Source organism: Carettochelys insculpta, chromosome 11 (assembly GCF_033958435.1).
Source record: "Carettochelys insculpta isolate YL-2023 chromosome 11, ASM3395843v1, whole genome shotgun sequence".
NCBI classification, from domain to species: Eukaryota; Metazoa; Chordata; order Testudines; family Carettochelyidae; genus Carettochelys; species Carettochelys insculpta.
The window spans coordinates 39,137,658-39,159,898 of NC_134147.1; the positions used below are offsets into that span (position 1 = coordinate 39,137,658).

At 42.5% G+C, this 22,241-nt stretch overlaps 1 protein-coding gene across 2 annotated transcripts in view; it reads left to right on the forward strand.

The window, feature by feature from the left end:
* Positions 1 to 3,605: 3,605 nt before the first annotated feature.
* SHQ1 (SHQ1, H/ACA ribonucleoprotein assembly factor) overlaps positions 3,606 to 22,241 on the forward strand; it is a 98,043-nt gene continuing 79,407 nt past the window's right edge. Inside the window, exons 1-8 of one of the 2 annotated variants that reach the window (XM_075005241.1) lie at positions 3,666 to 3,680; positions 4,806 to 4,953; positions 7,342 to 7,520; positions 8,360 to 8,424; positions 10,460 to 10,582; positions 11,501 to 11,658; positions 13,608 to 13,720; positions 18,944 to 19,074. In XM_075005241.1, coding sequence (XP_074861342.1) covers positions 7,378 to 7,520; positions 8,360 to 8,424; positions 10,460 to 10,582; positions 11,501 to 11,658; positions 13,608 to 13,720; positions 18,944 to 19,074 — 733 coding nt within the window. In that variant the 5' untranslated portion in view covers positions 3,666 to 3,680; positions 4,806 to 4,953; positions 7,342 to 7,377. Of the gene's footprint in view, positions 3,681 to 4,805; positions 4,954 to 7,341; positions 7,521 to 8,359; positions 8,425 to 10,459; positions 10,583 to 11,500; positions 11,659 to 13,607; positions 13,721 to 18,943; positions 19,075 to 22,241 lie in introns of both variants that reach the window. The other variant, XM_075005240.1, reaches the window with a different exon arrangement.

Here is a 22,241-nt window from a genome sequence, read left to right on the forward strand (position 1 = left end):
CAGATCCCCAGCCACCAGCTCTTAGTGAGGGAGGAATGTGCCTGCCTCTAGCCTCTGGCATAGGCTGAAGTTGCAGAACACACGGGCATTGTGTGCCCGGCCAGCCCAGCCAACATAAATGTCTGTGAACTGTCCACGGTGGTTGACCAGGGCCTGCAGCACCATGGAGAAGTATCCTTTCCAGCTGATGTACTTGGCTGCGCTATGGTTTGGGGCACAGATGAGGATGTGGGTCTAATCAATGACCCTGATGCAATTTGGGAACCCCAGAGTGGCGAATCCGACCATAACTTTATTAAGGTCTCCCAGATGGATGGTCCTCTGCAGCAGGATTGTGTTGATGGCTCTCACAATCTGCAGAGGGTGGTGACTAAATACACAGGACAGGGACTGAGGGAGGGAGTACCTGGGCCCCAAGGATCCCTGGCCCCTTCCTGTCCACTCTCCCTGAGCTCTCCAGGAGCTCCCCCCAAAAAGGCTGTCCCCTGGTAGCAGGGCTGTGTGAGGGTTGGATGGCATCGTCCCCCAGGGATGGGGCTTCCCCCCACCCCAAGTCCACCTCTCACACTCCCAAAGCCCACATACTGCTGTTTGAAATGGCAGTTAGTCAAAGTGCACTACAGAATTTATAGTGCATTCTACCAGTATCCACAGAGGACACGTACATATGGCAAGATAGTAGAGTCATATCCTGGTTTGCCATGTGGTATCTGCCCACGTAGACAAGATTCATTAGGCATTAGTTTGGGCCAGCATCTACAATCTCATTACCTACTTACAAGAACTGAGATTTTAAAAATTTCTTGAAGGCTTTTGCTTTGAACCGCAAAAGGTATAAAAGACAATCAAAGATAGAAAAGAGTCATGGACATGTAAAACATTAAATATCAGCAGTGATTTCATTACTATTGAAAATGCTTACACTCCAGATGCCTTCATAAATTGAATAGCTTTAGCATGGGAATCTGACCAGCCTAAACTGCATTGCAGTAGGTTGTTACCATAAAGAAAAATCTACATTATAATCACATTCATAAGACTCTGCCAGCCGAGAAGAATCTGATGATATACAAAGAGATTTCCTAATACTTCCATTATGATGTGGCTTTTGAGCAATGAGAGATCTGTTTTTCACATTGAAAAGACATTTAAAAGCCAACATTTGCTCTATGTAATGTTTTATTAGCACTTTTCCACCAGTCTAAGTACAAGAAAGTGCCATGTTTTCTATTAGTGAGATAATTATATTCTTACACTAGCATAAGATCCAGCTGACTTTTCATGTGCAATCCTGTAAATGATGCCAAATTATGTAATGTGGAGACTGGCCATGCATTTTGCTAAACTTAATCCTATAATTGTTTTACTCTTGGATAATAGTTGTACCTGTTAAAGGTCTCATAGCATACAGGGAGAGCTTGGAGAAACACAGAATCCTAGGGTTGGAAGGAACCTCAGGAGGTTATCGAGCCCAGCCACCTGCCTAACGCAGGATTAACCCTAAGTAAATCATCCCAGCCAGGACTTTGTCAAGTTGGGCCTTAAAAACCTCTAGGGATGGAGATTCCACCATGTCTCTAGATAACGCATTCCAGTGCTTCACCACCCTCCTGGTGAAAGAGTAAGAGAGAGAAAGCTGTGCTAGTCTATATACCACCAAAACAAAAAAGCAGTCCAGTAGCACTTTAAAGACTAACTATTATTTTGTTAGTCTTTAAAGTGCTACTGGACTGCCTTTTTGTTCTGGTGAAATAGATTTTACTAATATCCAACTTAGAACTCCTGCACTGAAACTTGAGACCATTGCTCCTTGTTCTGTCATCGGTCACTACTGAGAACAGCCTCTCTCCATCCTCTTTAGAGCCACCCCTTCAGGAAATTGAAGGCTCCTATCAAATCAACCCTCATCCTTCTCTTCTGCAAATTAAATAAGCCAAAATCCCCCAGCCTCTCCTTGTAGGCCATGTGCTCCAGCTTCTAATCATTTTTGTGGCCCTCCACTTGACCCACTGTCCACATCCATTCTATGGGCTTGGGGGCAGAACTGGAAGCAATACTCCAGATATCAGAGAGGTAGCCATGTTAGTCTGTGTCTTCGAGAACAGCAAGAAGTCCTGTGGCACCTTACAGACTAACAGATATTTTGGAGCATAAGCTTTCACAGGCGAAGACCCACTCCAGATATGGCCTCACCATTATAGATGCAGTTCTTGATTTTTAGAGAGAGTCAAAAGGAGCATGCTAAGGCAGGCATTTAGAAGAATGACATAGGTTTGCTCCAGAAAATGATGGAGGAAACAACAACAGGCAACTGCAATTATTTGTGTAGCAGTAGTAGGGTGCTGTGTTAGGTGACTTACAGACAAGTAAAGGTCATTTGAAATTCAATTTATTAACACCTCTCTATGCAGTTGGAAATACCAAAACATCTAAGTTATCAATGTCACAATAAATTTTACCTAATTTTTCCCAACTATTTCTGCATAGTCACATCCAGTAGCAATGTAGTTTGTTTTTTATTCAAACTTTCCAGTTTTATTTGGGCCTCCCCAACACACCAATTCGTTCAGATATGCAGCATGCAGAACTGCTGACAAACATAACTGTGAAGTCAAGAGAAAGGAAGTGAATTGTTAAGAATAATACCAAAGCTACTGACAACAGAAACAAAAGGGATGACAATATAAAAGGAAAGAGATGACACAGAGTTCAGTTTGAAGATCTCCCTCTTGCCCAAAAGCAGCATCTTTGTTCGGGAGGCATTTAGCTGCAGGAAGCTGAGAGGATACCATACATTTACTTTGCTAAGGTTTACAAAGGGGACAGAAAAGAGTCACCTCAGGCATCAAATGATGTGTAAAGCTGGATTATTTTTTCACAATAAAAGTTTACAAAACCTGAGAACAAACAGAAATTTTCCACTAACCTTTTTCCTTAAATGACCAGGAAAGCAACCTATTGGATTTAAACCACCCCCAGGATACCTCCTGTTGTGAGTGCAGGGAGACTGGACTCCATGACCTTTCAAGGTCCCTTCCAGCTCCATGAGATATCATGATGATACTTTTCTTCCCTGCCAGCTGCCGAAAGCACATCACAGGCAGCTCCACACCATGAAGGTGTGTCCCAGCATATACGTGCACGGCTTCCCCTGGCATTTCTCCCCTTAAGGAACGACCCCTGAAGCTGGCCGAGCTCTGGCCTCATCCCGACGCCATGCTGGGGCGCGACCCTTTGCAAGGACTTACATACCCGCCTGAACCCAGTCACCCCACCTGTGCGACCTGAGTCGGGGGGAAGCATGGCCAGGACCAACAAGCAGAGCGGGGTCGCCGAGGCCGGGGCACGAAGAGAACCCAGGTGTCCGGGCTGTACGTAAAGGGAGGTGGGGGCGGCTTTCCCCGCAGCAGAGACAGATAAGGCGGGAAGCCCCAGCAAAGCCCACGTGGGCGAGCGGCGGCCACCGCAGCTGTATTCCGCGCGCGGGCGGCGCCGAGCAGCGGAGGAGGCTGGGAGGCGAGAGCAGGGCGGGGCTGCTCGAGTCCCTCCGGGGAAGGGGTGTGTGTGTGGAGTCGCCACTTGTCCCGCCCCTTCCCGCGGTCCCTGGCTGTGTTCCCCCGCGCCTCTCCCAGCGCCATGTGTGTCCGGGTCACGCGCGCCAGCGAGGAGGCGCCGCCGCAGTAAGTAGCGGCTCGCGGAGGGCCGGGGTCGGGTGCGCGCGTCCGTCGTCGCTGTTACTGCTGGGCCGCGGGTAGACTTCAGTGTCGCCCCCCCGCTCCCACAGACAGATAGACGGACCGACCCTCACCCCCCCGACAGACGGACCGACCCCCATTCCCCCTCCCCGCGCACAGACAAACGAACTGACCGATCCTCTCTGCCCCACCCCCCGAGACAGACCGACCCTGATTACTGCTCCCCCCGCCCCAGCACAGACAGACGGACCGACTGACCCTCACTCCCCCGCCCCGCACGCAGAGGCGGACCGGGCTGCCGGGGCTGGATCGCTAGTGGCAGCTCCCCGATGCAGTCAGTCCGGGGCTGCACCCGGCCAGTGGCCTGTGCCTGGCAGGGGGAAATGGATCTGTGCTACAGGGAGGTGCTCCATGTGGGTATCCCCTCCCCATTGTTCCCATTGGCCTAATGACAGCCAATAGGCGCTGCAGCGGACGGCGCTTCCCTGCCGCGCACAGAGCCACGTGCACATCTGCTTCTTCCCACCGACCGCCTCCCACGTGCGTCTGACGGGCGCCTGTGCCCCCATCCTATGCTCCGTCCTGCCCAGATGCTCTCACACTGCTGTACCTCCTCTCAAGCCATGTCTTCCTGGCCCCTATGAGTTGAGGTGGAGCCCGTCGTCACTCCCTGATGTGGCAAAGGGGAGAGAGGGAGGGTGGAAGCCTGGACATAGTTTAAATGCTGCATCCCAGCTCCAGCGGGCTGGCTGGGAGGGGAGCCTGCTTTCTGGAGCTGACTCCCTGACCCACTAGTAATCGAAATAACTACTGAAATTTGGCATAGCATTGAGCAGATTTTGGAAATGTGTCTGTACTCGCTGTCTAAGATGGTGTATTCTATGGTAGATTTGAAACATAAATGCATTTGATCCTTATTTTGCTTGTTGTATGCACTACTGCTCTACAAACCTCTCTAATAAGACTATAACAATAAATGTAAGTGAACGTGATGTTTATGAGCAATTACTTCTGCTGAAAAAAGTGGGTTTGCTGTGGAACTATTTGTCTCACTGAAGTATGCCATGTTACTGAAAAGGCTGCAAACCACTGATTTAGCATTTATTGCAGGAGGACCTCAGGTCTGGTCTTGTCAATATCAGAGCACTGATCCAGATCAGCAGTAGCCCACCTCCAACCCACCCCACCGACCTCACCTGATCAGTGAAGTTAGGGGGAGCAGCTAGTTGGTAACAACAACAAGACAAAGTTTGTTTGTGTGAGTGCATATGCATATGATAAAATAGTGATTGATATATTTATTACCAATAAATGTGGTGTTTTGCCTTATCCCCCTGCAAAAGATCCTGCATAATTCTTTTAAGTAGATTTACTTTAGCTATCCTCCAGTCATTTGGTACAGGAGCTGACTTAAAGGATAGATTGCCAACAACAATAATAGTTCTGCAATTTCACATTTGAGTTGTTTTAAACGCCACCTGTAGTTTATCAATTTGTTCCAAAACTTCCTCTAATGACTGCTCAATCTGAGACAGTTCCTCAGATTTGACGCCTGGAAAGAGTATCTCACATTTGGAAATATTCTTCACATTCTCAGCTGTGGAAACCTATGCAAAGAATTAATTTAGTTTCTCTGCAAGGACCTTATCATCCTTGAGTACTCGTATAGCATCTCAATCGTCCACTGCTTGTTTTATTAAGCGTCCTGCTTCTGAGGTACTTTAAAAAAATCTGTTTCAGATTAGAAAAATCAGTTTACAAAAAGAACAGCCCAGCCTCCACAGTCACTGACCTAGCCTTAAATGAGGAGAGGGGGGAAAAACATGAACAGGGTCCTGCGGGGTTGGCATTTCCCCTCACAATGGCTCTGCAAAAACCCACTATTGGGGGTGGGGGAGCGAATTGACCAACCCTGCTCCAGCCAGTAGGAGGGGAAATTGATGAACCCCATCAGCTAGGACTCAGGCAGCCTTGCTGCTTGAGCCCCAGCTGGCACTGGGTTGTCAATTTCTCCCCCACCCCCCTTGCACTGAGGGGAAACTGATGAAATTTCAGGCACACTTGGACAGTTCTTATGGCTCACCAGTGTGTCACATCACACTGGTTGAAAAGCACTGCCCTAGATGTATAGCAGCTTCCCTCTCATGCAGATGCATAGTCATTAGTCATGTATTTGTTCATGCATATGCAGAGTCTGTGGCACATTCTTCTGGTGTTGTCTTAATGCTGCCACTCTCTGAAGAGGACAAAAAAGCAATCAAGTAGCGCTTTAAAAAGTAACAAAATAATTTACTAGGTGATGAGCTTTTGTGGGACAGACCCACTTCTTTAGATCTGGAGATAGTGCTGTACTAGCCTTTCAGCACAATTTCCAGTGCAGCACTATCTCCAGATCTGAAGAAGTGGGTCTGCCCCACAAAAGCTCATCACCTAATAAATTATTTTGTTAATCTTTGAAGTGCTGCGTGACTGCTTTTTTGTTTTGTTAAGATACAGACTAATAGGGCTACCTCTGTTATAAAACTAGGTGATGGGGCAACAAAGTGGCAGATGAAATTCAATGTTGGTAAATGCAAAGTAATGCATCTAGGAAAACATAATTCCAACTATATGTATAAAATGATGAGGACTAAATAAGATGGTACCAGTCAAGAGAGATTTTGGAGTTACTGTGAAGAGTTCTCAGAAAACATGCACTCAGTATCCAGCAGCAGCCAAATGTGAACAGGATGTTGGAAAGCATTAGGAAAGGGATTGAGAATAATATCTTATTGCCTCCATATAAATCCATTGGTATACCCACATCTTGAATACTGTGTGCAAATGTAGTTGCCTCATCTCAGAAAGGATATAGTGGCACTGGAAAAAGTTCAGAAAAGGCAACAAAATGATCAGGGGTATGGAATGGCTGCCACATGAGCCTGGGACTTTTCAGCTTGGAAAAGAGACAGCTAAAGGGAGATATAGTAGAAGTCCATAAAATTGTGACTGGTGGGAGAAAGTGAATAAAGAAGAGTTATTTACTCCTTCTGTTAACACAAAAACTAGGGGGTCAAATGAAATTAGTAGTGAGCAGATTTAAAACAAAAGGAAGTACTTCTTTATGTAATGCCCAGTCAGCTTGTACACTTCCTTGCCAGAGGGTGTTGTGAAGTCCAAGACTATAACAGGGTTCAAAAGGAGCTAGAAATTCATGGAGGATAGGTCTGTCTATGGCTATTAGTCAGGAAGGGCAGGAGTGGTGTCCCTAACTTCAGTTTGTCAGAAGCCTGGAATGTGTGACGGGGTGGATCAATTGATGATTCCTTGTTCTGTTCATTCCCTCTGGGCTCCCTGACATTAACAGAATGCTGGGCTATACGGACCTTTCATCTGAGCCAGCATGGCTGTTCTTATGTAAGTTTGGAGAAGAATTAAAAATGGACACTTGTCTGTGTGGTGTTAACTGAGGTCCCATAACTACCGCACCATAAAAAAGAGATTTAATAGGAAATAGTAAGATAAAATGAATTACTGATACAGCATAGTGTTTTGTACTTCTGATAAAATATAATGGTGATGCCTTGTTACTGCAGTGTCACAATAGATTTAAACTACTTCTTTTATGAAGGTAATCTTTTTTTTCTTTCTCCATTTTTTTCAATAGGACTTATCAGGGGTTGTCTGTCAAGCTGCATTCATCATGATAACTCCAGCATTTGAACTGAGCCAGGATCCAGATTTTCTTACTATAATAATCAATATACCTTATGCCAGAGTTTCTGAGTTTGATGTCTATTTTGAAGGGGAAGATTTTAAATTTTATGCTAAGCCTTACTTTCTCAGGCAAGTCATTTATGAAACTCAAGATTTTAAAATCCATATAATAAAAACACTGAAAAAAGAACGAACTTTTCTGTGTCTTATGAAATAGTCTGCTGGTGCAGTTCCTGTACTATGGGGAGCAGAGAGCTGGCTGATGATGTAGTACTGGTTTTCTTCTTGTTTCCAGCTGCTAAATCACATCTAAAGAAGCTAAGCTATATTAAACACTTTCCTGACATGACTTTTTCATGGGAAATAAGCAATACTATCATGAATGGTATAGAAGGTCCATCAAGCAATTTTAATATTAAGAAATCTTCCAAGCTGAAAACATTTAACCGTTGGCCCATTCTTGTATATTTTAATTTTAAAAATCTTTCTTCTCTCTTGTTATGGAAACTTCAAGCATCAGAGCACCAGTTCTTATCTTTTTGAGCATGGTTATAAACCATAAGTGGGGTTGAGAAGGTGTGTGGACAATGGTATATCAGTAGAAAGATCCTTCTGTTATTTTAGGCTGCCTTGTCATTCTTGATCAACTCTCTTCATTCTATAAAATGGTAAAATCCTTTACTTATTCCACATAGCGCCAAGGCTGTCTTCTCTCTAATGGGGTAACAGGAACATCACAGTCTCTCTCTCAAACACTGATCTCATTCATTATTGTATGGGGGAGGGGAGTAAATGTTCAAAGTAGCACACGAGGTTTTAGCTACATGATTTCCATTAGCATCCAATGAAAATCATGTAGTTAAATCCTCTACACTGCTTAAGGAACAGGCCATAGAGTTTTAGTGACTGAATTGTAAGTCTGGATGATAAATCTGGCATTTGATAAGATTTGTCGTCTTTGTCTGTAGATTAACTCTTCCTGGAAGAGTTGTGGAAGATGGGAGAGAAAAGGCATCTTATAATGTGGAAAAAGGTATGAGTTAACAATGTTCATCTTTTTTGTTATTAAAAACATAGCACATGAATGCTACCAGTGTACCTTTTGCTGCGTTGTAATTAAACAGAACTTCTAATTTACTTGCAGCAAAGCATATTTAACTGGAAATCTTCCTTGTTTTAGGTGTTTTAAAATCTGTATTTCCCCTTATCATTTAAACACAAATGCGTTATGTTAGCTGAAAAGGAGAAAGGTAATGACATCGTCATCTTCTGTTTATCTCTGGCATGAAGAGCTGGACTCATGGTGCCTAACTAGTTCTGAAGCCGTACCCACTACTTTGGGTGACCATCCCTCTCATTTTGGTGTCACAGTCCCATATTTAAGGCAACTCTCTCAACCTTTTTTTTTAAAGCCAATTGTCCTGTATTTTCAGCTTCAACGCTCCCCCTGCTGGGCAGTTGTGGTCAGTGCAGCAGTCTCCTGTTTGTGGGCTGACAGGAGAATGCCCGGCAGGCTGTGGCCAGCAGGTGGTGATGTCAGGTGGAGCTCAGAGGCAGATACACACACACAAAAGCAGCCTGAGGAAGGCAGCCAGTGTGTGATGGAGGGTTAGGGTGTGTGTGAGGGTCTATCACCCCTCCACATGTGCACCCTAAAGCAGCATTTCTCAATGGGAGTTGGGGGTAGAGTCAGCCAGCCCTTTCAGGCTGTCATGCTGAATCCCATATCCCTGGCACTCCTCTGGCCCCCATTGAAGCTGAGAGCTGCAGAGTTGAATGCCCAAGTTGGTGAGCCCACAGGACTGGGGACAGGAATTGAGGTATGAAGCCCCAATTCCTGGTGTGCCTGACCCCACAGGCTGAAGACCTGCTCCCCAGTGCACCATTCCTTTCTGCCACCCCCCCCAGTTGGACCCCCAGTCCCAGAATGCCACTAGAAACCCACTAGGCTAAAGCCCTGACCCCTGCTGTTCCCCCTCTCTCCTGCAAATGAAGCCGGGAGCTGTGGAACTGAACACCTGAGCCCTGGTGACTCCTGTGTGCCCCTCCCTCCACCCAATATTAAGTAAAAATTGCAGTGCAGTATGACCAGACAGGAGTGAGAGGGGCTTTCATAACATAGCTTTCTGTATTGAAGGCTGAATTCTTCATGGGTATAGATGATGATGTTTCTATTAAAGGGAGGCCTGGGTATTGGTTTCTTCAAAAGTGACATAAAAATATGTCCCTGAACCAAGATCGCTAGCCCAGTCAGCCATCAAGAAATATAAGAATGAATAAGTTTCAGTAACTAGTAAGAGAGCAGTTCTCAAAGACAGATTTCTGGCTAGACTTATAAAAGAACCCAATGGAAATACATCAGTATTTCTGCATCCTACATCCCATCATAAGTAATTTATTGCTGTGGACACAGGACTAATAAAGTTCTTGTGGAGTTCCAAAAAAAATTCTAATTGTGTTGAAGCAGCAATCGTAGAAATGCTATAAAATGTTCGTATTTGCTATATTTGCCTTATCTTTCATATGGTGATGTCAAAACAGTGAAGTAGACACACATTTTCAGGCCTTATGGTAAATAATATATACACAGGTTGCTGAAGATTTACAAATGTAATGTCTGGATTTGGTAATCAGATCTGTGTTGGGTTCTGTGCATTGTCCATTGATTGCTGTGGGACTTTGTGCAGATGTAAATACAAGAACTGCCTGTGTGAAAGTGACTGCACAGTTGGGGTTTAAAATTGTAAATTATCTGGTTCAACAATTTATTCAATTACTAAAACAAAGCCCCACAAGATTGTTTTGTAACCAAGACATTGTCTTACACTAAGATACAATCTGCTGCCTCCAAAGGCATGTTTATATACCTGAAACAGCGTAAGAATCAGAATAGTCAATGTATCAGAGAGGTAGCCGTGTTAATCTGTATCTTCAAAAACAACAAGAAGTCCTATGGCACCCAAATAACATTTAGGTTCAATAAGGAGAAATGGTTGTACATTTTTTTACACATTTTTTCTCTCTTAAATTGTTATACGTCTAGCCCAAATTCTAACTTCTCTTTCAAGGTGTTTTTACAGTTCAGCTGCCTAAAGAGACTCCCGGTCAGTATTTTGATGGCTTAGACATGCTGACAGCTCTGTTAGCACAGAAGAAATCAAGATCAGCTAAACCATTAGTGGAAGAGATAGGTAAATACAATATGTTTTAAAAGCTGAACTTGTGTGGTTGATTTTTTTTCTTTGTGTTTGTAATCTGAATTTGTAAGCAAGAAAACTCCCTTGTGTGAAGTGCCTTACATATTTACATTGTTTAAGGGAGTGTTTTGTAATACTTATATTTGCAGTCTTTCAAAATATCTAACACTTATTCATCCTTTGTTCCCCTGTAGTCTTTGAATGATGAATGAAGGTTTGAGATTCTGCTGCTGCTTTTATGCTAAGATATCTCAATTAATACGAGCTCATAAGATTAGCAGTCCCAGGTTCAATTCCTTCAAATGACTTAAGGATATTGCTACATACAGAAGAAGGCTTGGATAAATGTGGTTAATTGTGTGATTGCCTGTTTTCCCATATAATGAGCAACACCTCTTTCTTCACATGTGGTGATATTTAATATACGGAGTTGGGATGTTGCAGATGAAATCTTGGTCTTGTTGAAGTCAATGCGAGGTTTGCTGTTGACTTCAGTGAGGCAGTTGTTTCTGTCTTGGTACGCATCTGGTTTATCTCTGAGCCTCCATTTTCTCAGGTAGGAATACAGGGCTTTAATCATGCATGGAATATTAAGTGAGGATCTGTCTGTATGAAGCATTGCTCAGTGTTTGAGCATTTTGAATGGTCTTAAGGCATGTTCAAGGGTAGAGCACAATACAGTATCTCTCATCAGGGTGATAGAAGCAAGCATAACTGATGAGGTGCCAATGACAGTGACCCGTAACCATTCCTTCGGAGCTGTTGGCTACTAGAAAAGTTTTTCTAATGGTTTAAAAAATTAGTAAAACAGAAAAAGCCTGATTCATAAAGTAGTAATATTTTCATCAGCTAATACTTTAATCAACATGTAACTTGAAGATCATTTTCTTTTATTACACAAAACTTTACTAGGAACCTCTGCTGAGCAAGCTGAGGAGGAGGAGGAAGAGGAAGAATTTGACTGGGAAATTGAACAGACCCCTTATGATGAAACTGCAGAAAGCGCTTTTCGTTTACAGTGTTATTATGGGTTTGGAAATTTGAAATCGGGAGTTTTCCGACGGCTGCAGGTGTGTGATTTTTCTGTAAAATTTACAGTGTTTGGTATGATCTAGCATTCTGATTGTGACTGGACATATAGCCAGTGCAATAACGTTTTACATGTTAAATTTAGTAACCTGTGTCTGTCCACAGTAAATCATGCCAAATCATCCTAATTCCCTCCTTTGACAGGGTTACTGGCTTAGATGATAGCAGGAAACAGTAGATATTGTATGTCTTGATTTTTAGTAAGGCTTTTGACATTGATTCCTCATGACATTTTCATAAGCAAATTAGGTTATGTCTACAGCACAGCATAAAGTCAACTTTAAGGCACATAGGTCAATTTTACAATGTGCCCTGGGCCTCAGAAATTTTACAGGGCTGTCCCCCTTCCCAAGGCACCTTCCAAAATCTTGTGGCTTGGGGAAGATTTCTTATGATGGACTGGAGCTTGGCTCTCTCTCTTTACTGGAAGAGGCAAGGGAATCCCTTCATTCTTGCCTCAGCTTTTCTATCTTCTAATGCTTCCTTAACTTTTCCTTCTCTTCTCGAGCCACTACTACTTCTGATGGGGTAATGGCTCCTTCCAGCAGCCACTAGACACCAACGCCCTCTGGGATTCTTTCCTTCTCTTCTGTTTAGTCTTTGGGATTAATAATGGCTGCGTCTAAACTGGCAAATCCTTTCAGAAAATCAAACCCTCTTCCAAAAGAACAAGTAGAGTGTGCACACACAAAATGCACTTCTTTGAATTCCTTTCGGAAGAACACGGTGCTTGTTCCGGAGGCCATCTTCCTCTCCCAAATGAGGAAAAGTGCCTTTTTCTGAAAGAGTCTTTCAAAAAAAAATCTGTAGATGCTCTGGGGGCCCTTTGTTCAAAAGAGCAGTCTTCATGGTGCTGGATTTTTTTATCCCTGGCCTGGTCTAATAGCACATAAATTAATTGGTCTTTTGCCATGGAATTTGTGCAGAAGGTCATACTGTACCCATATTAATGTCCCATTAGTTATCATTATTACAGTGAAATTCAAAATTAACTAATGATTGCCACTTTCAAATTAATAATGTTGAAGTACATAAACAGTCCCATGATCTCTGGTGTTGAGTGTAGAATTCAGGGGAAGCTGGGAATATGCAACATGTTGTAGGCCCTAGACAGGCCCTAGAATTGCAAGAACAATAATTTCTTCTTTTTGTCTGTATTTTTATTGCAGGGATTCTCTAACTTGATTGCACTGCAACTCCCCCTCTGACAATATGAATTACTGCATGACCCCAGAAGAGGGATCAAAGCTCAGGTCCCATAGGATGGGGGAGAGGAGAGCGAAGGAAGCCCAAAGGCTTCAGCACCAGATAAGGGAGCCTCTAAACTAAGCCCCACCACTAGGTTTGATGCCCTCAGATTTTGGCCTTGGGTAGTGGGGCTGAGGCTTAAGCTTTGACCTCGGGCCTAAGCAAGTTTACGCGAGCCCTGGGGACCCTGCTAAAATGCAGTTGGGGCCAACTTTAGGGTATGCACCCACAGTTTGAGAACTGTTCCTGCAGGTTTGAGGCACTAATGAAAAAGAATATATATATTTCTTTGTAATCAGGAGAAGAGCCCAAGCAGAATTTATAGTGTTTGAAACACCTAAGGCATTTGGCCATTTTTTTATATAATCGGCATAGAATCAACAGCAGATACACTAAGATTCAAAAAGAAGTAGAACTGTAAAACATAGGGGAATTATAGGGTCCAGGACAGAGCTTTTATGTTATCTTGTTTACCATTTCCACTTTAGGCAAATGTCTTAAAAACAAATAAATGTAATTAAACTATTACACATAAACTCAAATTATGCACTTACAAGCTGTAGTGCATAGCTTTCCATTCAGGGATAGTTGTTAGGGCCTCTTATCATCCTAATAGCTCGCCCTAGTGTAAGGTTGTTCAGCACTGCTTCTGAACTCCCCTTTATTCTTATTGCATTTTCAGGATGAACTCGGTGAGGTTATTGATCTGAAGGATCCAGACTTAACATCTGCAGATGGACGCAGACAGAAACGACTGGAGAGTGAGGCTGCCAAGTTTGATCCTGATCATTATCTGTGAGTACTGTTTTATTCCTCCTGATCAAGTAAATATACATCAGCTAAAGTAAATGTATGTTGCTATTTAACAGACGATGGATATTAACATTCCTTTTGAAAATATTACTTTACTTTTCATTTGCCTGACCCTTTATGTCTCATCTATCTAGATTTAGAGTGTATTCATACATGTGACTTTGACACAAGCTATTACTCATCCACTTCAGGCTTACTTTGTGCTCAATTAAACTCAAAGGCCAGTCTGTACTAAAACAGAGCTGGTGCTGCTGTGAACTGCAGAATATTATTTCATAGCTGACCCCTCAAACATCAGGGTAACCATTCCTTTCCAGCACTTTAAGTTGTAGACATGGTATCTTTGTTTTCTTTAGTAACAATGGCAGTCTTCCCATAGATGGATTCTTGTGGTTCTCTGAGTTCTGTAATCATAGAATCATAGAATAATAGAGCTGGAAGAGACCGAAAAAAACCATCATGTCCAGACCCCTGCCCTAAGCAGGACCACACCCATCAGATCAGCCCAGCCAGGGCTTTGTCGAGGCGAGACTTAGACACCTCCAGGGATGGAGACTCCACTACTTCCCTGGATAGACCATTCCAATGCTTCGCCACCCTCCTAATGAAAAAGTTTTTCCTAATGTTCAACTGGACCTTCACAACCACAACTTGAGACCATTGTTCCATGTTCTGCCATCTGTGACCACTGTGAACGGCCTCTCTCCAGCCTCTTTGCAACCTCCCTTCAGTAAGTTGAAGGCTGTTACCAAATTCCCCCTCAGTCTTCTCTTCTGCAGACTGAACAGTCCCAATTCCCTCAACCTTTCTTCATAAGTCATATGCTCCAGCCCCCTAATTATTTTGGTCGCCCTCCGCTGGACCCTCTCCAGTGTATCCACATCCTTCCTATACTTGGGGGGCCCAGAACTGGACACAGTACTCCAGATGCTGCCTCAACAAAGCCAAATAAAGAGGAATAATCACTTCTCTGAATCTACTGGCAACGCTCCTCTTGATGCAACCTATTATGCCATTAGCCTTCTTGGCTACACTGGCACACTGTTGACTCATGTACAACTTCTCATCCAGGTCCTTTTCTGCAGAACTACTACTCAGCCAGTCGGATCCCAACCTGTAACAATGCTTGGGATTCTTCCAGCCCAAGTGCAGGACTGTGCACTTGTCCTTATTGAACCTCATCAGATTTCTTGCAGCCAAGTCTTCCAATTTGTCTAAGTCATTCTGGACCCTATCCCTACCCTCCAGCGTATTTCTCTCTCCCCCCTAGCTTAGTGCCATCCGCAAACTTGCTGAGGGTGCAATCCAACCCCTAATCCAGGTCATTGATAAATATGTTGAACAGAACAGGACCCAGAATCGAACCTTGGGGCACTCCACTAGAAACCAACTGCCATCCTGACATCGAGCCGTTGATCACTACCTGCTGGGCCCGACCTTCTCGCCAGCTTTCTATCCACCTTACTGTCCATTTATCCAGTCCACATTCCTTTAACTTGCTGACAAGAATATTGTGGGAGACCATATCAAAAGCTTTGCTAAAATCAAGATAAATCACATCCATTGATTTTCCCCTATCCACAGAGCAAGTTATCTCATCGTAGAAACTAATCAGATTGGTCAGGCATGACTTGCCCTTCATGAATCCGTGCTGACTATTCCTGATCACTTTCCCTTCCTCCAAGTGCCTCAAAATGACTTCCCTGAGGAGCCTCTCCATGTTTTTTCCAGGTATTGATGTACAACTGACCGGCCTATAGTTCCCTGGATCATCCTTCTTCCCTTTTTTAAAGATGGGCCCTACATTTGCCTTTTTCCAATCATCTGGGCTCTCTCCTGATCGCCACAACTTTTCAAAGATAATGGCCAAAGGTTCGTCAGTGACATATGCCAACTCCCTCAGAACCTTGGATGAATTAGGTCCGGGCCCATGGATTTATGTACGTTTAGGTTTTTTAGATAGCTTCTAACTTGTTCTTTCATCACCAAAGGCTGTCCACCTTCATCCCACAGTGCATCACTTATCGTGTTAGTCTGTGAGCTGTCCTTGTCCGTGAAGACAGAGGCAAAGAAAGCATTAAGTACTTCAGCTTTCCCTACATCATCTGTCACTAGGTTACCAGCCTCATCCCCGCAACCTCTCTGATCACCTTCTTGCTAACATGCCTGTAGAAACTTTTCTTATTATCCTTCACATTCCTTGCGAGTCGCAATTCCAGTTGCGCTTTCACCTTCCTGATAACTGCCCTACATTCTTGAGCTATACATTTATATCCCTCCTGAGACATCTGTCCAAGTTTCCACTTTTTGTAAGCTCCCTTTTTGTGCCTAAGTTTTCCAAGGATTTCCCCAGTAAGCCAGTCTGGTCTCCTACCATATTTACTTCACTTCTTGCGCATCAGGATGGTTTCTTTCTGCGCCTTCAATAGGGCTTCCTTAAAATACTGCCAGTTTTCATGTCATGCCAGTAATCATGTCATTTTTGCTCAAGCCACCTTCTATTTGTTGCTGTCATGAATGAGTGCAGGGAAAGGGTATATCTCTGCAGAAGGAGGTCAGGTAAGCCAATGGGAGGAAGACAAACTCTTTTGCACGAGAACAATTGCAGTCTGAGGGGTTTTTGTGTGGCTGAGCAGCCAGAATGAATCAAGTAAATATCCTGGCCATCTCATAATCAAGAAAAGCACAAAAACTTATGGATAGATTACATATTTTGAAAAATAGCAAATAAATGACTTCCTTTTAGGAGGTTTCTTTGCCAGGTTTAGACCACAGACTTCTCTTTTCTGCTTGGAGCAAAATGACAGTCTTCAGTAAGAAGGAATTATAGAAACCAAAAATAAACTTTGTCACAGAAGTTGTCAGCCCCACTTAAATCCAATCTGCCTGTTTCAGTACAAAGAGTATATGTCCAAACCACAGAACTCTTTTCAAAGAAGTACTTCAGAAAGAATAGAAAGAGTCTCTTTCCTCAAACAATCAAAGCTCTGGAAAGTAGTTCTTACTGCAATTGAAATAGTTTTAGGTCGTAATCTAGTGTCAGTTACAGGAATGGTAAATTTCACCCTACAATCTTGCAGCCTGTACATTGAGGCTAAATTCTTTGAAATCAGTAGACATTTTGGGTTCATAGGCTGCAGGCTCAAACCTATTAATAGAGTTTACATTTACATATACATATTTTGATACTTGTTTTAAAAATACAGTTATTAAACAAAGATTCTAGTGGCACTTTTTTAAGCATTTGTGTGTCCCAAAATGATGCTGCAGATGTATTTTGGTCTGCATAAGACATGTGTCTATCAGATTGCTAGACACTGGATTTTCAAATAGTTAATGCATTTTTGAAAATCATGTAAACTATCCTTAATAATATGTATTAAATCCCACCCGGTGAAGTCACATTATTTGGCCATATAATACAATCTTAGACCTACTTCATTGCTGTTTAGTATATAAGTCTGTCTTTCATGTGCTATTTGTTTCTTTTTCTTTTCTTTTTTAAAGAATCAAAACAAAAGTGATTTGAACCTCTCCACTTCCTATCATATCAGACTCTCTTTTTATGATCTCCTTAAGTTCTCTGTTCTTTGCAGTGTCCTTTTTGGTTAGTTGCATTTTCTGGGAAAAGGGAGTTTCAGTATTTCTCACTTGGGCTGGGTCTACACGTGCCCTGAGCTTTGAAGGGGGCATGGTAATCAGGGTGATGGGAGATTACTGATGAAGTGCTGCGGTGAATATGTAGCACTTCATTAGGCTAATTTTGCCCCCGCAGCAACTTCGAAGTGCCCGCGGCTACACGCATACCCCCTTGACAGCTGCGGGTGAGTGTAGACAAGCCCCTGGAGTTGTAATTGTCCTCATGTACTATAAAGGAGGATACCTACTGTGGAAATAACAGAGATGTGTGCATCACCCTTGCAGAATAAAGAAAGAGGTGACATAGTATTTTGGGAAATAATTCTTTTATAATGTTCTGTCAAAGACTTGTCCCTCTTCCTTCTTATTCTGTGGGCAGCTGCTAAAGCGTGGATTTTTGTAGTAGACATCTCTTGTGCTGTACATCACTGAGAGGTCCTGATAGAAGAACAAAATGACTGTGGATGGGAAGTGTGTGTGTGTGTGTATGTGTGTGTGTGTGTGTGTGTGGTGGGGGAATACATAAAGCAGTAGATATAAACAGGAAATACTGTCTGCATCAAAAAAAAATAGGCTGGGCTATGGCCTCAAATGAGAAAAAACTGTAATACATTAAAATATACCCTGCTATTTATTACTGTAAGTATAAGACACTGTATTTTTTATTTGGTAAATTTGAGCAGTACTCATTATGACACTTGGATATCAAGAAATATTTCCTGCATTTTCTGGTTAAAATGCAGAAAAAAATTCTCATTAGTGTACCTCTCAGTTTTCTTATTCCATTGTTGTATGGCCAGTAAGACAAGATAGGATGATAGCAGAAGCTTGAAATTTTGAAAATTCCCCAGAAGATCATGTGATAGTACATCCTTTGTCTGTTAGATAATGATGGAAGGAGAAAATGGACAAAAGGCTCTTAAGGGCAGGGCTTAAAAACCTGTCTAGGCATGGAGAAGGGCAGTAGGCTAAGCGTGGTAGGTAGGTACCCAAGGTGATGGCCTGCGTTTGGAGGGGGCAGGGCTATGATGTCACTATAAAAAGGTCCAAAGACAACAAACAACCTACAGAGAAATCCAGGCCTGAGCCTTTGCCTCACTAGTTAGCAGGAAGAAAAGATTTCTAAGATGCTCACCTATAGAGCCCTGAATGAGCTGAGCTCTGCTTGCTTGTGTGGCCACCTTTCCCTGTGTAACACAGCTATTTCTGCAGTCAGCAGGAATACACTGAGCTGGAACCCCCTGGATGTGAAATGGAGTTTTCTGGCAGTGCTAAGGGCTGTCAGTTTTGGAAACTATTTTCTCCTAACTGGTCCAAAACAGATCAAATTTGCTAACCTTCAGTTCTTGCTGAATTGCACATCTACTTCCCCATGCTTTGAGGGCGGTAAAAGGGTTGGTGTGTTGTTCAGGTTTTCATCTAATCTTTGGTTAATTATTTTCTGGTATTGAGCTGATTTTTTAATAATGTTATTGAGTTCATAGTGTAGGACAAATGCCTCTAGAGTCAGGGATTGGTGTATGTGCACTATCCATTGAAAAAAAAACATGCAACTCTTTTCTGCAGGGCTGACTTTTTTGAAGATGAAGTCATTCAGCATGTTTTGAAGTACAAGTCCTGGTGGGTTGATGCTTATGCGAAAAAGGTGGCTTCCCAGGGAAGAAGTGATCAGGAACATGTTAATCAGACGTCATTCGGTAAGATGTATACATTTTGTTTAATTTTTATTGCTTCTGTTCCACATTACTTGGCAGAAAACTGTCTTCAAGATGAAAAGTCACGGTTCTAGCTAGGCATTTCCAGTCCTGTCATATTAATACCATCCTTCATCGTTATTTGTTTGAAAGTTGATTATAATGGGTGGTTTGGAATTGCTGAGTGTCTGTTTGGACGAGAGATATTTGGCATCCCTCCTGCAGAGTTTTGTGCCATTTGTCATTATGCAACCTTGTATTCTCAGAACAAACTATTGTTTTAGTTCTTTGTCAGCTGTTCTCAAAGATTAGATTGGACACATCAGTGATATGTGATGGTTTAGATCCATTTTAAGAGCCTCTTAACAGTTGACAGTCACAAAATCTACATTCAAATGAAAACTCTTTGGCCATGTCTACAGTACAAAAATAACTTCGAAGTTGCTTACTTCGAAGTAACAGACTTCGAAGTTGAGCATCTCCACACTCCCTGCTTCAAAGGTAAACTTCAAAGTAGGGCACTGCACCATTCCTGGGACTAGACTAAGGATTTTGAAGTTGGGCTCCCTTACATGTGTAGGGTCTCTGCTGGCTACTTCGATGTAGCTCCTAACTTAGAAGTTAACTTCCAAATTAGGTCCTAGTGTAGACTCACCTTTTATGTTTGGACATTTATATTAGCTGGAAGGTGGGGTTGCCCCATGTGTTACTAGTACAGGGGTCAGCAACTCCCAGCACGTGTGCCAAGAGTGGCACGTGAGCTGATTTTCAACAGCAAGCGAGGTGGGAGCTAAACCTCACCCCTCCTCCCTCATGCAGCCAGGATCTTGCTCAAAGCCAGGCCACCTGTGGATTAACAAAAGACCAGCTAATGCTACCGAGCACCACCTAAACGGTAAACTTCTGGATCTTAATTTATTAATGAAACTGTTGTAAGTAGGACTGTTAGGGACTTTAAAATGTATCACTGGACCATACCTAAAGGTCAAAAGGTCAAGTTTTGTCACTCTGCCTTGGACAGGTTGCTGACCCCTGTACTAGTGTATCTCCTTTTTGCAGATTTTTATAAGTGATTTTTTTCTGGTACCGGCCATTTCCTTTTCTGAAAACACAGCAGTGACTGATTTTTGTATCCTCTCGTAAATATGATTCAGACACTGCACTGTAAGTCTCATCATTCAGAATCATTTACATAAAACTGTCTTAAAATCAATCAATATCTCTATATAATTTACAAATCCATCTTTAGACTTTTGTAGGTTATATTGTTTCACAGGTGCTTATTTCACATATATTTTATGTGTCCTTGGGGCTTCTTTCTTTTCCTTGTTTTATGACCTGCCAGATGTGTTTCAGCATTAGAGAATGAACTTGTGACTGTACTAGTAATGGGTATCTGTATGAGACTATTGTTTTTGTATATAGTGGTTTTAGAGTTGTCTCTTAGCTTTATACATGTTTCTCTGATTGTCATATTGTCTGCTAGATGACTTAGGGACATAGGATTTGCCATAATAAATGATAATTGTTAATTTGTCAAGCTTAGGATCCATAGGTATAAATATTACTGTGTGTTTCTAGGCTCTAGTTCCTTGTAATCTGAATTTTTACACAGGAAATAGAAGGGAATCTGTGTAGTGTGCATTGCAACAGCTCAGGGGCATTCTTTCATTATCTCCATCCAGCCATTGCCATAAGGTACGGTTAATACACACTTCATGTAAATTGGAAACATAGTGGATCAAAGATGTCGAACAAAAGTGTGAAAGACTTGAATACAAAAAAGTATCCAAGGGTTATTCCATTTGCTCTCACTGTTGTCTCCTCATTTAAGGAGGTCATTGCCACATTTGGCCACGTTACAGAATACAATTACAATGAAGAATATTGTGCAGATTATATTGTTAGAATAATAGGAAATTTTTGCAAATAATGTTCCTGAAATAAAATATGAGCTTTGTAGGAAACAACTCACAGAAATTACTCAGAAGCCTGACAAGTCTAAGTGACACAACTGGGAAAAGTTATGCAGTGATTGGGACATTCCTAAGGGACCATCTCTTTCCCAGATGGCTCAATATTGGGTGAAAAGTGTCATTTTGATATCACAAGCATGATCAAAACCACTCAGTTAGCTGAATTTAACTCATGCTATTTTATGAATCCTGTGTAAATCTAAATGACTCAGTAAAGAACTGTCTGGTGTTTACATTATGTAATAGCAGCAGCCAAAATAAGTTGTTGTCTGAAAGAGATTTGAGAACACAGTTCCTATTGTGTCAGTGGAAACTTCAGGAAGATATGACAGGGATCTGTCCTGCTACCCCTTCTAAGTTTCAGACGTATTCCTTTCCAAACCGTATGAAGAGAAATTCTTGAATGTTTCTTATTTATTGTGGACAAGACAGTGTTAAGGCCTCACCCAAAATTCATCCTCAGAGTGGTCTCGAACATCATCTGAACCAATCCATCCACAAATTATATTTGGCACTGTGAAAATAAATTGCACACTAACGGAATCCAGGATTTTGCTTTATTGTATTGATAGGTCAAAACCATTGGCACTCACTCTCTCTAGTAGTGGCAATAGCTGGGAGTTTGAAAGGTCAGGAGTATCTCATCTCAGATAATGCCAGAATTAACTACAGCAACGTGCTTCCTTGTGTTAATAGCTGGCTGGTGAATCTGTCCCACCTGGCTATCAAGACACTCCAGAATAATGTTTGTATCCTTCAGACATTTGCTAATATCTGATATCTGAGGTGAGAACATGAAGCCCTGATTTTTGTCAAACACTGTGCACTTAGGGGCTGGGTCAAGAGCAAGTTTAGGAGAGCAGTAGTACAGTTGTGGTTTGGTACAGCTGAAACTCCTCATTCCTTCTTCCTGGAGTAATTCTTGCCAGTCACTTGTTGAGAGTCCACACTGATACATACTTGAAGAAATATTGGCAGTGTGGCTCTTCTAATCTGTCTTCCATCCCTGATTTTTGGAATCCACATCTCCCACAGGCTTTCAGTTGCAAGGGAACTGAAAGAGGGTTGTTGCCACTCAGCTCTAGCACAGGAGCCATAAAGAGTCGCAGGGTACATTTGCAGCCCTGAGGGACACGGTTGTGTAAAAAAACCAAAAGATATCTGATCTTATGCTCATAAGATGCAGGGGCTCCT